Below are 16,284 nucleotides of genomic sequence, written 5' to 3'. Positions count from 1 at the left end.
TTCCTACCAGAGATGTCTGTCCCTCTTAGATAATCCTAGCCAAATTTCAGGATCCAAGTCTACAAGTCTATGCTTCCACACACTTTTAGGCTCTAATGGTCTGCTGAAAGTTTGTAATGACAAGCCACTTTATTTAAATATGCAAATTTCTGGCTTTGAACTCACAGAGATCCAAATTTCTCTATCTCCTGACTGCTGGGATAAAAGATGTGAGCTACCACTGCCCCAGCCATTTCAGCATTCTATACCATTCTTCTAAGACCCACCTTTGGAAGGTCAAACACAAGGCTGTGTTCTTATTTTATAGACAGATTATAAAATTGTTGTTGATGGTCCAACTGACACCAAAATCATGTAAGCCTGTCCAGAGTCTACTTTGGACTTGCAGTGGCTTTCCAGTTTTATCCTTTGCTGTGATCTACATAAAGTTCTAAGAGCAATGGAACCTGTCTCTACTCTAACACAGCCCACTCTCCCTGCTCCCTTGGAGCAGTGCTCTTTCCAGCTCTAGCTATATATAGTTGATATAGATGGCTGGTTTTGTTGTTTCTGTTTTCCATTCTGAGCCAAGTACTATATACGGGTATTTAAGAGTAATTTAAAACCTACTCATTTTTACATAACTGAACAAATACGGAGATCTCAGGTTCCCAGTGTGTATCTTCAGCCCACTGTGGATCACAAGCAGTCTGAATTATCTGAAGAAAATGGTTTACATAGACTACAACTTCCATTCTCTGTGTCCTTGGATGTAACATGCATGACTCAGCTCGGTGACACATAAAAGGAAGACGGCAGGCTCTATCGTATGTGCTAATCTGCCATCCACCTGCCACTTTCATAATCCAAATTAGCACAGATTTGAAGGTCAAAGTAGTGAAATATCTATCTATCCTGAAAGGAAATGAGAGACTTCATTTACTGTTCTAGCCACTGACAGCTCTTGTGTTTCTTTCTTTCTTTTTTAATTATAAACCCGAAACTATATTCAACACACTTCAATGAAGGGCTGCAGCTGCTCTGGGCCAATCCCACACTTACTGAGAGCTTTGCTTTTGCATGTTCTTTTAGTAATCTGAACCTCAGAAAAGCCATGTTCTGAACATCTGCTGAGACAAAATAAATCAGAATTTAGAGAAAAAAAAAGAATTGAAAACTTCTCCATTTTAAACAAAGTACTAAAAGCAGGTAATAGTCAAGTTTTATTACACTTCTGAAGCTGCGAACCCTTGTGGTGTCTCACACCTATAATCTCAACACTCAAGAGGCAGGGTTACTCTGCATCCAAGGCCAACCGAAGCTATCTAGTGAGATTCAGGGCAGCCTGGTCTACAGAGAGACCCTGCCTCAGAAGAAATTAATTAAAGAGCCCGAGCCAGCCCCATACTCCCAGCAAACAGCAGCATGTGTGTGAGCTGGTGGGACCCTGCCACCAGCTTTCCTCACTGACTTGTCACAGGCGCTCTCCCTCCCCAAGGCCCCTCCTTTCTATGGCTGATAGGCCAGGTCCCATTTCTCCCAAGGCCTTGCTTTCCTATATGAACTGTATTGGAGTTTGACAGATGGTTTAGAGAAAGTCTGATTGATGTATTGTAGAATCTCCCCAGGTCTATTTTCTCTTCCACATTTCTGTGTCTTTTCATAGACAGCAAGAATCTGAGGCAGCACAGTCATAAAAGGCTTGGAAGGAAAGTGCTTTCTGCCCAGGAAGAGTGACTAGTTTGGCTCTGTGGCTTCTTGCTGGATTAATCGGCCCCAAACGTCCTCTTTTAATGGAAAAGGAATTAACACACCCAGCGTTACAATTTGGTGCATTCTAGACATGGCAGGGATGCTCCACCAGTGAACTCACAGCAGCTGTGGGTGCCTGAATAAACCAGCACAGACAAGCCAATCAGCATAGGTGTGTGAAAGGCTCCCAAGACTGCTTCACACTGAGGAGATAAAGCATGCCACCACTCCTGGGGAAGAGAGAGTCAGCTTTTCCTTCAGGGATGGGCCACTGGCAGGCTGCTGATTCTCCAGGGGACATCCAAAACAGAAGAGGACATGACTTTGAGAGGAAGATGTTTGTGTGAGGATCTGAAGGAGTTGTCAGGTATAGGGGTGAATATGACCAAATACATTGTATTTGTATCAAGATGATAGCTATTCCCTGTGGGAGGAAATGTAGAAGAATAACTCTAAGCCATTTTACCCATTATTTTCCTGAATTGATGTGCTATTCATGAACTCAAAAGATTACTTTGATCAAAAACATAATAAAAATATTAACATAATAAACCAATGTAATAGATATATGAAACTAATTAAAAAGTAAACAATAAAATTGAAGATAAGTCAGTAACATCAGGCTGGTAGTGTCATACCCTTACTTTCAGCACTTGAAAAGTGGAGGCAAGCAGGTCTCTGGGAGTTGGAAGCCAGCCTGGACTGCATACAGAACAAGTTCTAGAATGGCCCAGAGAAGCACAGAGAAACCCCGTCTCAAAAAACAAATAGAAACAAAACTGGGACCCCGGTAGTAAGGGGTCACAAACCTTCATTACCTTCTGCCAGGATTTAAGAGCGGCTTCCAGAGGCAGATGAAACTAGATGGGACCAGACAGAACAAAGCTGACAACTCCTTGCCTGTAAAGAGGCAAGGCTAAGTCTGGTTGCTGAGGAGTCCACCCCTAGGGTGCACAGACAGCATAAAGGGTGAAAATTTCTCCCACACCCCGGCTAGCACAGCTGTTGACTCAAACTGTTATCCTCCCTGTCTTTTTTATTCCTGTGTGAATTTGTTTCCAAAGGGAACTCACGGATGCACCTTCCCAGAAAGCATAGGGACTGGTAGCAAATTTCTTGGAATACCATAGCATTGAAAAGTTAAGACTAGGTCAGGAAGATGATGGCACACATTTGCAACACCAGCACTCAGAAAGTTGATGGAGGAGGACCACCCATCCAGTGTGGGTTACACAGCCACAGCCTTCCATTAAAAAGTGAGCGGACAAATGGAAAACTAAGCTGACTCTATTCCAGCTACTGGGGAACTGAGGGTCAGCCGTACCTTACAGGAATACCTCTCTTCTAAAATGAAAATATTAACATTAGAATTGTAATAAAATAGAAACCAAATGCTGTGGCTCAGAGGCTGATGGGGGAAGGTTACCACAAGCCAAGGTCAACCAGGACTACAGAGTAAGACTGTGACTCAAAACTGATAAAGTCTAAATGAATAACAAACAAACAAACAACAAAAAAAAACCCCACTATATTGAATTGCTTACCACAATAAAAGAAAACTTGTGCAATACAATACCATGCATATTTTTAACTAAGAAATTATACTAGCTATGACTCCCCTAAGAGCATTCATCATCTCGGCATAACAGTGAATATAGATGCTGGTTCAGTTAAGTGTTAAATGTTTCCTTTACTATAATTACACTGATGCCCTGCATTGTGGCGGCACTGCACGCTGTCCGTCAAACACTCCCTATGAAGCAGCATGAGAGCACTGGTTTGTCCCAATGTCCCCATGGCTTACTGCCTGTCATCAGAATTAAAGCAATGGGTGAGTGTCATCAGAAAGGTAATAAACGAATAAAAATAAAAGCACATTTTCTCCTTCCAACTTGAATCCCTTGCCATCTACTCAGACTCTTTGGTTAGCCACACGCCAGGTTATAAACCCCTGCACTAACAGCACACGATGCATAATATCTATAAGCTGTGGGTGGTAGCTTATTGAAGCAGAGCCAACATAGGCTGCAGAATGAGACACTCTCTAAAACACAAAGGCATAGATTAAGAAACTACAACCACACCCCTCTGCGTGTGTACTATGGGAAGTGACCACACAAAGAATGTTAATAGTGGCTTTAAATTTGAACTTTCCCATATCTGAATTTTTCAATTTTCTTTCTTGAAAATGTACTGTTTGTTCACTGCAAAGGAGCCAGGCTGAGAAGCAATCAGACGTGAGAGATTACAAGCACAGTAAATGAACAAACACAAACAAATGCTCAACCCAACCAAAGCACTGGTCTGGCCAAGGAAAATCAGTCCAGGCGAACTTGGGGAAAGAACATAAAAATGGAACTGTCTAGCCCCCAGAGCTTGAGTAAAGCACACTGCTGAGGCAGCCAGAACCCACATCTTCACACATCAGATGCTCAGCACTCAGAACCCAGCAGCTCAGAGAAAACAGAAACTCATAACAAAGCTGATGGGGCGTCAAATAACAAGCCTTGTCCTGGTCCATCCTGAATGAAAAGAGCACTTTCTAAAAGGATTGCACATTTCAGGTCATCAAATCTCTCTTGTTTTGATAGCTACTGCCAGCTTCAAAATCATTCCAGTTTGCAGGCATGAAAGACACTGTCTTCCAGCCAGTACAGAGAACAGACCAGAAACCAGATCTCCATCCACTGTGTAGTCAAAAGGGGAGGCACGAACGTCTACGAGAGGTTAAAGCATAATTTCCAAGGCTTGAGCTGACAGAATGATTCTCAGGTGCAACTGTCAAGTGTGTTTTTATAGAATGGTGCTTATTCTACCACTTTCTGGGTAAACTGTTCTTGATTACGTAACGGTACAAAATACTGGGTAATATCTTTCTCTTCTTGTTGAAGAATATCAACAATTCTTCCCTAAACAGAAGAATTAGAACTACACACAGCATTACTGACATCCTCCTGGTCAACAATGGCAGCACACTGGGATGAAGGGTCATGGAAAGTCTGAAACCAAACACCACATAGCGATGACTGTCTTCCTGAAAACTAGCAGGTACCTAGAGCATTACTAACAAACTCAAATTCAAATCTTAAACTAAAAACTGAAAATTACAAGAAGCGATATAATTTGTGTCATATCCTCAGTAGTCTTGTGATAAGCAACAGTCAACACCCTGCAGCTTTGTTACACTGCATCGTCTCCACAGCCCCATCTACAGCGGCACTGCACACTGTCCTTCAAACACCAGCATCCGCCCAGCAGAGCCAAAGCTGCACCCGCAGCAGGTGAGGCGAAGCGTGCTCGCCTTCTCTTCATCTTAGGCACCCAGCCTTCTTTCTGCGCCACACAGCACACTGCACTACTGAACAGGCAGTCCCTAAAATGTCGATTACAGAGAGAAATGTAGAGATTTAAGTAAAAGAGTATATTCACTATAAGGCTGAGTGGCGACTGTGGAAGCTCTATCATACACGACCTAGACTATGCTAATTAGACCCATACACAACCTACACTATGCTAATTAGACCACTATGCTAATTAGACCGAGCAGACTTTCAACTGCAAAATGATAATGGTTTAAAGGGTAGGTTTAAATACACATGTAACGATAATATATATTAATTTAACATACTTGGTAAAGTGACTTCAGGAGTTTACTCATTTTCATGAGTTTAAACTTTCACCAGAAGAACTAAGTTTTATGACAGTAAAACTATCCACTACAAAAAATTAATTTCTTAAAAATCCACCATAAAATTTATACTAAAATGTAAAATAAGTAGAAATAGTTATTTACATTTTTTCTTTCATGTTTCTAGCATTTAGGACATTTAGCTATCTCTGAGGCAAAAGTGATTCATACAAGTATTTACTACGGAATATTTAAATGCTTTGAAAAAAAATCAGCCATGACAATTTACAATTTAAAGAACTTCAACTAACAAAATAAATATCCCACTTCAGTTTTAAATTCATAGACAATATTTTTAATTTTGTAAAGTCTAATTTCTCAGCTGGTGAAGCTGTCAGAATAAATAGAAGACAGTATCTGGAAAGACGGCAAACACATGGGTCAATACCAAGTCCAAGCCAATCTCGGTGGAGAGCAGGGCCAAATTCTTGCATTTCAATTGAAGCTATGTTATCCAATTCAAGTCCACCATGCCACTCCAAATCACACTGTCTCCTCCGCAAAAGAGCTTTTACAAAATGGACAGTATGTGAAAGAGTAAACAAGTCTCCAGCAATTTTCTCAGCCGCCACAATGCAGGGCATCAGTGTAATTATAATAAAGGACACATTTAACACTTAACTGAACCAGCAAAAGCTGAACCTCCAGAGCGCAGGAGTTCAAAGTCTTGTTCACTAAGCAAAGGAGCAGAGGGTGTCACATAATGCAGGAGATCACAGTCCAATTATTCTCCAGGTAAATACAAATCTTGTTCTGCTATGATTAGGGAACCGACTGTCACAGACCAGTGACAGATGTGACTAGCCGGCATGGAGATCTTAACAAAGGAACCCAGTCCTCTCAGTGTTCTCTCCACAGAAAGGGTCTCCCAAAGTCGTCAACTCACTGCCACCAAAAAGACCCAGAGATACAGCACAAACACCTCTGAGGACAACTACAGTCTGTAGCTATGTGCACAGTGACAAACTTGCTCTCTCATTCAGCTGTGGACTCTGGGTGCTGAGGCAGGAATAAACACGTGCTAGACATTAATGTTCTTCCCTGAAGTTCATAAACTCATTTCCCTTTGCTTCATCAGTACTTTTGTAATAGGTGCCCACCTGTCCCAGAGCCGGGATTAAGGGCAATGCATCATCACGCCTAGCCAAATTATGACTTTAAATCTTGAATAAAATGTAAGGTGTGGGATGGCGAGATGGTTCTGCAGGTAAAGGTACTTGCCACCAACCCTGACAACCTGACTACAATACCCAAACAACAGGCTGGAAGGAAAGAATGAACTCTGACCTACACATAGTACTGGATGAATGGATGGACGGGCAGACAGCTGGACAGCAATACACGGACAGATAATAGCTAGGAAAGCCTTTTTAGGAAAGTTTTTTTTTTTATTTTTTTAATTTGGTAGTGTCTTTGAACACAGCCGTTGGGTTTTGTGGTGCTGGGATCATTCCTAGCACCTACTGTACCTCAGTACTCACTCTTACTACTTACTGATCCACCTCCAGCCCAGAGCTAAAGGAACTGGAGAGCGCACTTTCAGCAGAACCTAAGAAAGCATCAACTAGAGGATGGGGCCCTGAAACACAGAGGAGCCAACAAAGCCCTACAGGTCCACTGGACCTGCTCTCTGCTCTTACACAGGGATCACGGCAAAGCATAGGCTTGCTTTAGGGTTTTTTCCATATTTATTTCCTTGACTTGTAAAAACTGTATGAGCTTCAAATTTCAACACCTATAAAAAAGGTTTTTATTGGCATACAGTCAACTCACTTATCAAACATTACTTATTACCACTCTCGTGACAAGGGACAGAGATGACAGCTCCATCAGGGCCTTGCTGGCCCGTGGAAGACACGTGTACCTTTCTGACGGTGCTCACCAGGAACAAGAGACACAGCTCCACAGGTCATGCACTCAAAGCACCCGAGACGGGCTAGAGTCAAAACAGCCGTGGTTAACTGACCATTTACCAACCTGCCTACCAGGTGTCAGGAGCTTTGCAAATGTCTTCACCACGATGACTGAGCCGCTGCAGCGTCGCCACCTCAGATTCCTCGCCACACACAACAATCGGGCTTAAAATTCAACTAATATCATAAACTGCAGAGCACTGACAGCCAGCATTCTCATACCTGTGCAAATAACTTCTTCCAAATGGACTCACGTTTGCTCCGGAAGTCCCAGGTTTCCCAGGGATCCTGTCATTTACTGTGACAGACGCAAGAATCTATATGCTGCCCTAATCTAGTTCTCTCATAAGAGACCTTCAGAAGGTAACCAAAACTAGTTAGTGAGACAGGAACACTGAACTAGCAAGTGGCATACTAACAGCTATTCTAATACGCAGGAGGATTACAGTGCACGGAAAACTATTCTTATCTTCAGAGAGTGAACACTCAACAGCCTTTTCTCCACACAAATAACCTCAAAGACACATCCAAAAGGGTTCTTCCGCCATCAGTTACCCCATGCCCATATCAATAGCCAACTCCTAACGGCTTTGACAACGCTCCCCAAAGGAGGCCTTCTGCTTCTGCTGGGGAATACTAGACACTTTCTTCCTACCTGAAATATACCATGAAGGACACTTGAGGGAAAAAGCTCTCTGATACTGCTGTAACAGACAGGCAGGAGGGAAAGCATACAGTGCTTATGGGGATGTGGCTGCCTGAACCTGGTAGGTATGTGTGAAGGAGCAAAATGGCATTGCAAAGTGGTGAGGAAGTCTGTAGACTAAAAATCTGGTAGAGTGAGACAGCTGTTGACAGTCAGGAGACTTGACCTTTCCAATAGTGATTTTGCTTTGCCAGATCTACTGTGCTTTATGTGTATATGTGAATTTGTATGCTTATGGTGTCTTAAGAGGCCAGAAGAAGGCATCAAATCCCCTGGAACTGAAGTTACAAGTGGTTATGCAACACCGTGTATGTTCTAGGGAACACACCAGGATCCCCTGTAAGAATATCAAGTACAGGGGCTGGAGAGATGGCTCAGCGGTTAAGAGCACTGACTGCTCTTCCAGAGGTCATGAGTTCAATTCCCAGCAACCACATGGTGGCTCACAACCATCTATAATGAGCTCTGATGCCCTCTCCTGGTGTGTCTGAATAGAGCGACAATAGCTGCAGTGTGCTCACATTCATTAAATAAATCAAATAAAAAAACTAGCAAGTCCAGTTAGTTGTTAAATTACCTCTCCAGCCTCAGTGCTTTAATTTGGGATTATTAAAATAGAGAAGGCACAAGACGGAAATAAGTGCACAATTACAAGCACCTCTTGGAAGTCACAGAGCCTGGAGAACGGTATAGAGAGGTCTCTAAACAAAGTAGTAGAGAAGCAGGAAGGGCACAGCGGCAAAGACTTTGCCATGGCTTCTTCTGAACCTACAAGTCATCTGAAAAGGTTTCCTGAAAGAAATTTTAGTTAATGGGTTTAAATCAAGGGGGCATGAGTCTTAGAAGTTTTTCTCTAGTTCCTTCAGGGGAACATGGTCCTGCCAGTTTACCAACCGTGGGGTTGCAGCCTCGTTACATCTGGTGCCCTGGTAAAGGGAGAGATCTGACGGACAGGGCTGTTGTTTAGCCCTCTTGGTCTGGAGTGCTCTGCTACTAAAACCCCAGTGTCCCGCCACTGCTTTATTATGCTTCTCAAATAGGAGGAAGAGCCACAGCACACCGCAGCTGTGCACACTAGAATCCCAGGAGCAGTCTCGGGGACGGGAGTTACACTGAGGTACTAAATGTATACAGAAAAGGACGAGTGTGATACAACTTCAGAGAATGGACAAACTTACCTAAGCACCCCCAACAAAAGCATGCTTAGAACCCTGGGGCTCCTCTCAAGCTAATTCACATACCCTAGCCTACACCCTACCTCTCTCCTGACTTCAGACATTACTGGAACCTTTTTTGAAATGTCACACGAAAAGGAATCATACACTATTAAACTTTTGGATTCATTCGACTCCCTAAACTGTTATTTTTTTAAAAACACTATCTCTTTTAATTCAAATGGACACCCAAGCTTCAAAATTTTGCCTCATTTGGATTATTATCGGTTTAATTCCATGTCCATCAAGAGAAACTATCACATCTCAATTTTAAAATATAAGTAAAAGAAATGTTAGAATGTCTGTCTGTCTGTCTGTCTGTCTGTCTCTCTCTCTCTCTCTCTCTCTCTCTCTCTCACACACACACACACACACACACACACACACACAGAGGAATGACGACATCTGTTAAGGAAACTGGAAACTTGGCAAGCCTGGGAATGGAAAGACAGTGCCACTGAGCTGATGGTGTAGCACCGTCCTCCTGGACAGAAGGGTTAGCAATGGAGCTGAAAAGAAAGTGGTGAGTTCCTAAGGGCAAAACACCGTGACTCCAGTGAGGAAGAGCAAAGGCAAAAAACCCTCTGTGCAGGACAATTCTAACTGATACCAGCTTACATCTAAGAGCCTGCATAGAAGGCTGACCTCCTGGGGTAAGGAGCACAGCAGCCTCTCCTCAGAGAACTACTGCAGGCCATTTGTTTGGTTGGTTTGTTGGTTGGTTTTTTTGAGACAGGTCGAGAACTAACCTATGTTAGTTCTGGCTGGCCCAACTCACAGAGTTCCACCTGCCTCTGCCTGAGTATTGAGGTTAAAAGCATATATCATGACCTCCCAGCCGAGTGTTCGTCCTTAATAATACCTCAGAAGTAATTAAATACTATAGGAGGATAGGAGTGTCAAGTTTTCCACATAGTATAGCCAATTTAAAGATCTACCAACCCTTGAAGAACTCCCTTTCAACACTCTCTAAAAGCACTAATATCTGAGCGTCAACTAGGAAGCCGTGCACCAGACCTCTATTTCTAGTGCTTGGGAAGTGAAGTCAGGGGGTCAAGAATCATCCTCAACTGCACGGAAATGATTCGAAGCCAGCCTGAGTTACATGAGAATGCCTTCAAAATTAAGGAAGGAGAAAAAGACAGATGTGCACAATAACACATGCCTAGGGCCAGCTGCTCAAGAGACTGAGGTAGGAGTCACAAGTTCAAGTCTTGCTGAGGGACTCAGTGGGACCCTGATTTGAAACTATATATTTAAAAAAAAAAATAGCATAGACTGTAATTCGGTGGTAAAGAAAAAGACCCCAAGTTCAGTCCCCACTACAAAGGCAACAGAGAACAGAGACACTGAGAGTGAGACACCAGAAAGGAAAGGCAAGGGCAGGGATGGGGGCAGGATATGAAAGTCCATACAGGAATCTAGTCACAAAACCCTACTCTGGACTTTTCAGTAGACATGAACCTGAAGAATAGGCACTATTTAGCAAACTTCCATTTAGAAATTACTTGGGAAAGTCGTTTAGCTTGAAATGTAAGCTTCCTGGACCACTCAGTAGCAGTCACTTGACAAAGGGTCGAATATCCACGGTGCCCAGCAGAGCTCAGATCACAACAACTCCCAGTAGTTCAGGTGCTCCAGTCAGCTCTGTTTATGCTGACTCTGCATCTGTGCCTCCAATCGCACATCCAACATGGAACAGGCATTGTTCCAGCACTCAGGAGGCAGGAGCAGGCACATCTCAGAGTTCAAGGCTAACCTGGTCTGCAGTTACAGGATAACCAGGAAGGACTACACAGAGAAACCCTGGTTGGAGATGGGGGTGTGGGGGTGTGGGGGTGGGAAGTGAGGGTTAAAGGTGAAGGGAGGGAGGGAACCATAGAGAAAAGGCACCTGTGCTGTCAGACACTGCAATACAGCATTTGCCACAAGAAGAGCATTTCCACTGTCCTCAGTCTTAAGTAGCCGATCTACAGCTGCAGTGTATGAGATGGTGCGCACAGGTCAGACAATGCTGCACATACTTACTATACAACAGACTAGAGGGCTGGGATACGGGTCAGCAGTAGAACCTTGCTTAGCGCGTGAGACTGTTTGATCCTCAGCACTCTAGAAGAAAGTGACTTGAGCATCCACAGATGCACACATTGGGGAGAGGGTATCAATCAACACTTTATACATAAGAGCCCCCCAGCTGTTTTGTAATCAAGCCCTCCCACATTTCTTTGAGAATATCAAGGAGAACTTCTTGACAAACTGTAAAAGGCGCACTGTTTCCTCAACATGGTTCCTCGAAGAAGTTAGTTTCCTTCTTGAGATAGCAGCAGAGACTGCCAGTCTATGCAGAGCAGAGGCAGCAGCAGGTGTTGTTAATGTCTTGCTGTAGGACTTGTCAGAGTTAACTAATCATGCATCTCTCACGAGGGGACGTCTGAGCAGCCTTTCCCAAAAGCACCTGACTCCTAACTTGCTGGAATGTCCCCAGTGACACAAGTGGAAAACTCCATCTTATGCACGTCAAGCAGAGCAGAGCTGGCATTTGACACTGCACACTGCGGCTGGCAGTGATTCCAATAACCCATCCCATGTTGTGTGTCAGAGAAGGAAAACAGCGCAGCTTCCCTTTGAGGCTGCTCCTTCCTCAGGAATCACAACAGACTCGGCCCCCAGTGCGCAACGCTCATCTACAGCCTCTGCTTTCAGGAGGTGAGGACAAGAAAGCGCCAGTCTAACCCCACAGGGCTGGGTGACGAAGTGCTTTCCAGGTTGGCCCGTGCTCATCAGACTCTGTATCTTAAACCAAAAGCTAACCCAAAGCAAAACAAGAAAACAAAACAAAGCCCCCTGTGTTAAATGGGCAAGCAAAGCCATAATGGTCTGAGAGACTGGGCAGCTGAGACTTCCTGGCGGTCTCTGCTGAGTCTGAATCAGAGAGACTCACAGCACTGGAACCTGCATGGGCCTAACGCTCCCTGGCAGAGTTTCAGGTCCCCTCAAACACTCATCACTGACTATTCCATGTCACACACCTCTCCTCAATTGTCAACCAAGAAAATTATAAACAGGAGTTTGTCTAATGCTGGTCATTTCCAGAAAAATCAAAACAAACTCCTACATAACTTCCTTACAATGAGGAACTTTCCACAAACACATTCAGAAGCTGAGTTCTCTTCAGTACAATGACTATGCTAGGTTAACGACATCCTGGCATCCTTTAACTCCTCTGTTGGGAAAATTTGAGACTGGGTGAGGCTCTGGTGTATTGATCAGACTTCCTATGAACTTCCTGCATGGCTTAGTACACTGAATGGGCAGAATATACCTACTGAAAAGAGCACAGGACACACCCGGCCTCGCTGCTGCCATCTGCTGCCACTCACTGATAAGCTAGCACACTGCTTTGGTAAAGGCTCGCCCAGGAGTGATAGATCTTGCTCTGAAAGGAGTGCTGAGGTCACTCACTTAATTTTGCTACCTCAACCACTTTCTGCTCTCGCGAACTCCAGGTCTGCCTTAACAGCTACAGGAAGTCTCCTGCGTTTGAGGGAGAGCCACATCTCTCCCTCAGCCCTGTGTGGACACCATGTACTGCTCTTACCTCCTGGTCTGTAAACAACATCATCCTCAGTGATGTAAGACGTTATCTCGCCAGTGTCTGTCCTCTCGTAGCGGGACTTTTTTTTCGGAGGTTTCTTTCTGCTCTTCCTGGCGGACTCCTCCGTGGTGGCTCCGTTGTCGTTGTCTTCGTCCTCACTGTGGTCACTTTCAGCATAGTTCTTGGCTCCTCCCTCCAACGTGCAGCTCCTCCGAGGCCTGGCGTTCTCGCTCTCCCTAGCTTTGTCTCTTTTATCTCTCTCTCGGTCCCGGTCCCGGTCCCGGTCCTTCTCTTTGTCTTTGTCTTTATCTTTGTCAGCTGTCATGATTCTCCACGTGCCTTCTTCTGTCCTCTCACGGCTAGGCCTCCGTGAAAGGTAGACAGTGAGCCTGGGCTTCAGTCTTCTGAATTTCTTACTCAATTCCAGGGAAAATCCAACCACTCCAACAACCCCAACGTTTCAAAAATGCTGAGAGAGAGAGAAAGACAGAGAAAAGGGAAGGTGTCAAATCGGCTTTTCTTTGATGCTTCAATGTTTCCTCTTATTTGCGTCCTAAAATAACATCTGCTCTTTTAAAGCTCAGAGCTGGAGGGAAGGCTCAGCAGTTAGGAGCACCTGCTGCTTTGCCAGGTTCCTAGTCCCGAGCACCCACAAAGCAGCTACTCTGCACACTGCCTGACCGCCAGCTCCAGTGGACCCAATGCTCCCTCTGCTCTCCAAAGTACTGACTGCATGAGGTGTGTATACACAGGTGAAGGAAAGTGCTGATACATCTAAAATAAACACATACATTTCTATTCATCTATGTATTTACTCTTATGTGCATGTATGTACCTGCATGAGTTTATGTCCACCACTTTCGTGAAGGAGCCCACAGAGATCAGAAGAGGATATTGAATCCCCTGGAACTACAGCTATAGGCAGTTGTGAGGCACCACCAAATTTGTTTGTTTGTTTGTTGTTGTTGTTGTTGTTGTTGTTGTTAACCACTACCCTTGCTTCCAATATAAAAAATATCTCAGATGCCACAATGGAAAAGCCAGACCAGTGATATACAATTCCACACAGTCCCGAACCTTGCCACTTTCACAGCGTGAAGTTTGCTGCCTAACTTAAAAACAAGACCTGCTGAATGGTGAGTGCACACTATACACTCACTGGTTTGACCTTTCTAAGGAAAAAGGAAAGTATGCCCTGTGAGTATTGTACAAAGTTAACTCTGACCCTGTAAATTTAAAAGGAAGGAACCTGGAGTACAATTTGCACAGCTATGGGAAAGTGGCAGGAGTCAGCGGACTGCCTCTGAAGGTTGCCCAAATCTCTCAATTCCCAAAGACTCCATTTGAGATTAAAGAGAGGGGAAAGCTTTATTTTTGCCTGTGGTAACAAAACTACAACACAATCTCCAGTTTTAAGTGTTAAGGACTCTTCGGTGATTTCCACGCTTTTCCAAATTCCCACTCTTAATAGCCTCCTGAATGAATAAGTTCTCCAAAACTACCCACAAACCTAAGAGTGCACAATGAAAAGAATGAATCTTAAACTCCAACCCAGCATAATTCCTAAAACTTTTCTACCAAGGGAAAGAGATTTTACAAGTCAGTTCTAGAAATCCTAATAATCATTAATCTATTTCCCACAATCATCTGTCATTGTCCCCAAAATCTCATCTCATTTGAGAAACAACTGTTACAAAGTACTGTCTAGGTGCCAAGTGCTTGGGACTAAGAATACAGGACTGCTCGCACCTGCCCTCCACTCACACCTGCCCTCCACTACACTCACACCTGCCCTCCACTACACTCACACCTGCCCTCCACTACACTACACTCACACCTGCCCTCCACTACACTACACTCACACCTGCCCTCCACTACACTACACTCACACCTGCCCTCCACTACACTACACTCACACCTGCCCTCCACTCCACTCACACCTGCCCTCCACTCCACTACACTCACACCTGCCCTCCACTCCACTACACTCACACCTGCCCTCCACTCCACTACACTCACACCTGCCCTCCACTCCACTACACTCACACCTGCCCTCCACTACATTCACACCTGCCCTCCACTCCACTACACTCACACCTGCCCTCCACTACACTACACTCACACCTGCCCTCCACTACACTCACACCTGCCCTCCACTACACTCCACTCACACCTGCCCTCCACTACACTCCACTCACACCTGCCCTCCACTACACTACACTCACACCTGCCCTCCACTACACTACACTAAAACCTGCCCTCCACTACACTACACTAAAACCTGCCCTCCACTACACTACACTCACACCTGCCCTCCACTACACTACACTCACACCTGCCCTCCACTACACTACACTCACACCTGCCCTCCACTACATTCACACCTGCCCTCCACTCCACTCCACTCACACCTGCCCTCCACTCCACTACATTCACACCTGCCCTCCACTCCACTACACTCACACCTGCCCTCCACTACACTACACTCACACCTGCCCTCCACTACACTCACACCTGCCCTCCACTACACTCCACTCACACCTGCCCTCCACTACACTCCACTCACACCTGCCCTCCACTACACTACACTCACACCTGCCCTCCACTACACTACACTCACACCTGCCCTCCACTACACTCCACTCACACCTGCCCTCCACTACACTCCACTCACACCTGCCCTCCACTACACTACACTCACACCTGCCCTCCACTACACTACACTCACACCTGCCCTCCACTACACTACACTCACACCTGCCCTCCACTACACTCACACCTGCCCTCCACTCCACTACACTCACACCTGCCCTCCACTACACTACACTCACACCTGCCCTCCACTACACTCACACCTGCCCTCCACTACACTCCACTCACACCTGCCCTCCACTACACTCCACTCACACCTGCCCTCCACTACACTACACTCACACCTGCCCTCCACTACACTCCACTCACACCTGCCCTCCACTACACTACACTCACACCTGCCCTCCACTACACTACACTAAAACCTGCCCTCCACTCCACTACACTCACACCTGCCCTCCACTACATTCACACCTGCCCTCCACTCCACTACACTCACACCTGCCCTCCACTCCACTACATTCACACCTGCCCTCCACTCCACTACACTCACACCTGCCCTCCACTCCACTACACTCACACCTGCCCTCCACTACACTCACACCTGCCCTCCACTACACTCCACTCACACCTGCCCTCCACTACACTACACTCACACCTGCCCTCCACTACACTACACTCACACCTGCCCTCCACTACACTCACACCTGCCCTCCACTACACTCCACTCACACCTGCCCTCCACTACACTCCACTCACACCTGCCCTCCACTACACTCCACTCACACCTGCCCTCCACTCCACTGCAGCTGCAACAAAAGGAGACAAGTAATCAGACAAAAGGC

General features: G+C 45.3%; 1 protein-coding gene across 8 annotated transcripts in view; it reads right to left on the bottom strand.

The window, feature by feature from the left end:
- Positions 1–16,284, bottom strand: part of Rere (arginine-glutamic acid dipeptide repeats) — a 329,621-nt gene that overhangs the window by 194,135 nt on the left and 119,202 nt on the right. For all 8 annotated transcript variants that reach the window (XM_087660099.1, XM_087660101.1, XM_087660102.1 and 5 more), the window contains 1 exon segment: positions 12,851–13,316. In XM_087660099.1, coding sequence (XP_087516225.1) covers positions 12,851–13,172 — 322 coding nt within the window. In that variant the 5' untranslated portion in view covers positions 13,173–13,316.

Source organism: Rattus norvegicus, chromosome 5 (assembly GCF_021556685.1).
Source record: "Rattus norvegicus strain SHRSP/BbbUtx chromosome 5, alternate assembly SHRSP_T2T, whole genome shotgun sequence".
NCBI lineage: Eukaryota > Metazoa > Chordata > Mammalia > Rodentia > Muridae > Rattus > Rattus norvegicus.
The sequence above is the reverse complement of the archived record's forward strand: the minus strand, read 5'-3'. Positions and strand labels throughout refer to the sequence as shown.